At 45.8% G+C, this 1,735-nt stretch overlaps 1 protein-coding gene across 1 annotated transcript; it reads right to left on the bottom strand.

Moving 5' to 3' along the window:
* Positions 1-636: 636 nt before the first annotated feature.
* LOC103757419 (protein BTG1) lies at positions 637-1,647 on the bottom strand (the record flags this gene model as incomplete). Its single annotated transcript, XM_029962576.1, has 1 exon — positions 637-1,647. A coding segment is annotated over one exon (376 nt), but the record flags the coding sequence as incomplete, so codon positions are not given.
* Positions 1,648-1,735: the final 88 nt, after the last annotated feature.

Here is a 1,735-nt window from a genome sequence, read left to right as displayed (position 1 = left end):
CCAGGCAACCAGCAGTAGGACAAGAGGGCTCAGTCTTAAGCTGTGCCAGGGGAGGTTTAGGTTGGACATCAGGAAGAAGTTCTACAGAGAGAGTGCTCAGCCATTGGAATGGGCTGCCCAGGGAGGGGGTGGAGGTACCGTCCCTGGAGGTGTTTAAGAAGAGATTGGATGTGGCATCAGTGCCATGGTCTGGGTGACAAGGTGGGGTTGGCTCAGAGGTTGGACTCGATGATCTCAGAGGTCCTTTCCAGCCCAGCTGATTCTGTGATTGATCACTCAAACTTTCACTCAAGCTTCCTACATAGCATCAAGTTGGAGTTTTAAACACAAACTCCATTTCCCAATAAACTCAAGCACCTTTTGCTGTAGATCAAATATCAGAAGAGTACTTTTGCTTCCATTCAGTTCGATAGAGTATCAAAACACCCACCCATCTCTACAGAGATTATTCAGCTCAAGACACGCAGCCAGCAAGCTTTACCAAAACTGTTTTGTTGTGATCTGAGATAAAGATGAATGTTCAGAGCTACACCCTTCTACCTACAAAGCTTTCTGCAATGATTAAAAATGGCTAGAATGAGCTTGAGAGCAACGCTAAAAGCCTGGGGGGGGGGTGAAAAACCAAAACCAAAACAAGCAGTTTGAGCAAGTCTTTATTCTTCTACTGAAATAACTACAAATAACAAGACAGACTAATTCCCCAATTCTTTTTGCTAAACGTCGGAGTACGATGGAATCCATCCCTCAAATAAATGCATGCTTTGAAAAAGGAAAAATAAGAGTTACTTTTGTGATTTGTGCCTCGCAGCCAAACTTGAATGACCCTGAGAGAAGCCTGTGCAGACAAATCACAAGATTTATGTGCAGCTTGTTAGATCTGTTTCCCACCTCCCTTCATGTTATTGCTCTGCAAATTGCAGAATGTGGGGGTTTTTTTTAGTAAGTGCTAATCTTGACTAAAATCCATCATAAAGAGTGCTACAATATTGCTTTTTATTACAAATAGCCAGAACTTCTTTGAAAATATAAATGTGTAAAACGATCCACCGACTGTACAGTGCATTTACAGGACACAATCCAGAAAGTAACATGCAGTGTAAAAACTGCTGTATACATTAGCCCTTGCCCACAAAGAACTTGGCAGTACTACCACGACTTATTAATGACTATAGGGTGAAAAAAAAATAATAAAAAAAACCAAAAAGCTCAGTTACATCTAACTTTACCATGAGACTGGGATACATACATCATTGTACAAGGAAGAGTTGCTTTTAACTAGAAACCGTCATCATGTTGTAACTCTTGGAAGGGCTGGATCTGCCAGTTCTCCACTCCTCCTTGCAACTGGTCCTGCTCTCCAGCTGTTTGGCCGCCTTCCCCCCAGGCTGAGGGCTCTCGTACAGCACACAGATAGACCCATCCTCACCTATGCGGTAGGACACTTCGAAGGGGTCGACCCACAGAGTTAATTCGCTGGGTAAGAGCTGGAAGAGCCTCTCGTGGCTCAGTCCGATCATCCCCGCCGCTTTTCCTATCAAGGGGTCCATCTTATGGTTGATCCTGATGCAGCGGTACCCGGAGCCCTTGGAAGGCATCAGGGGGAACCAGTGGTGTTTGTAGTGCTCTGCGAGAGGGAACAAAGAGGAGCTTTACCGCGGTGCGCTCCGCCGGACCCCCGGGCCAGGAGGGGATGGAGTGGATAGAGGGGATGGGGATGGAATGGAGGGGGAATGGA

Source organism: Manacus vitellinus, unplaced genomic scaffold (genome assembly GCF_001715985.3).
Source record: "Manacus vitellinus isolate BGI_N305 unplaced genomic scaffold, ASM171598v3 scaffold_482_pilon, whole genome shotgun sequence".
Lineage (NCBI taxonomy): Eukaryota > Metazoa > Chordata > Aves > Passeriformes > Pipridae > Manacus > Manacus vitellinus.
Note: the sequence above shows the minus strand (reverse complement) of the source record. Positions and strands in the feature narration are given on the sequence as shown.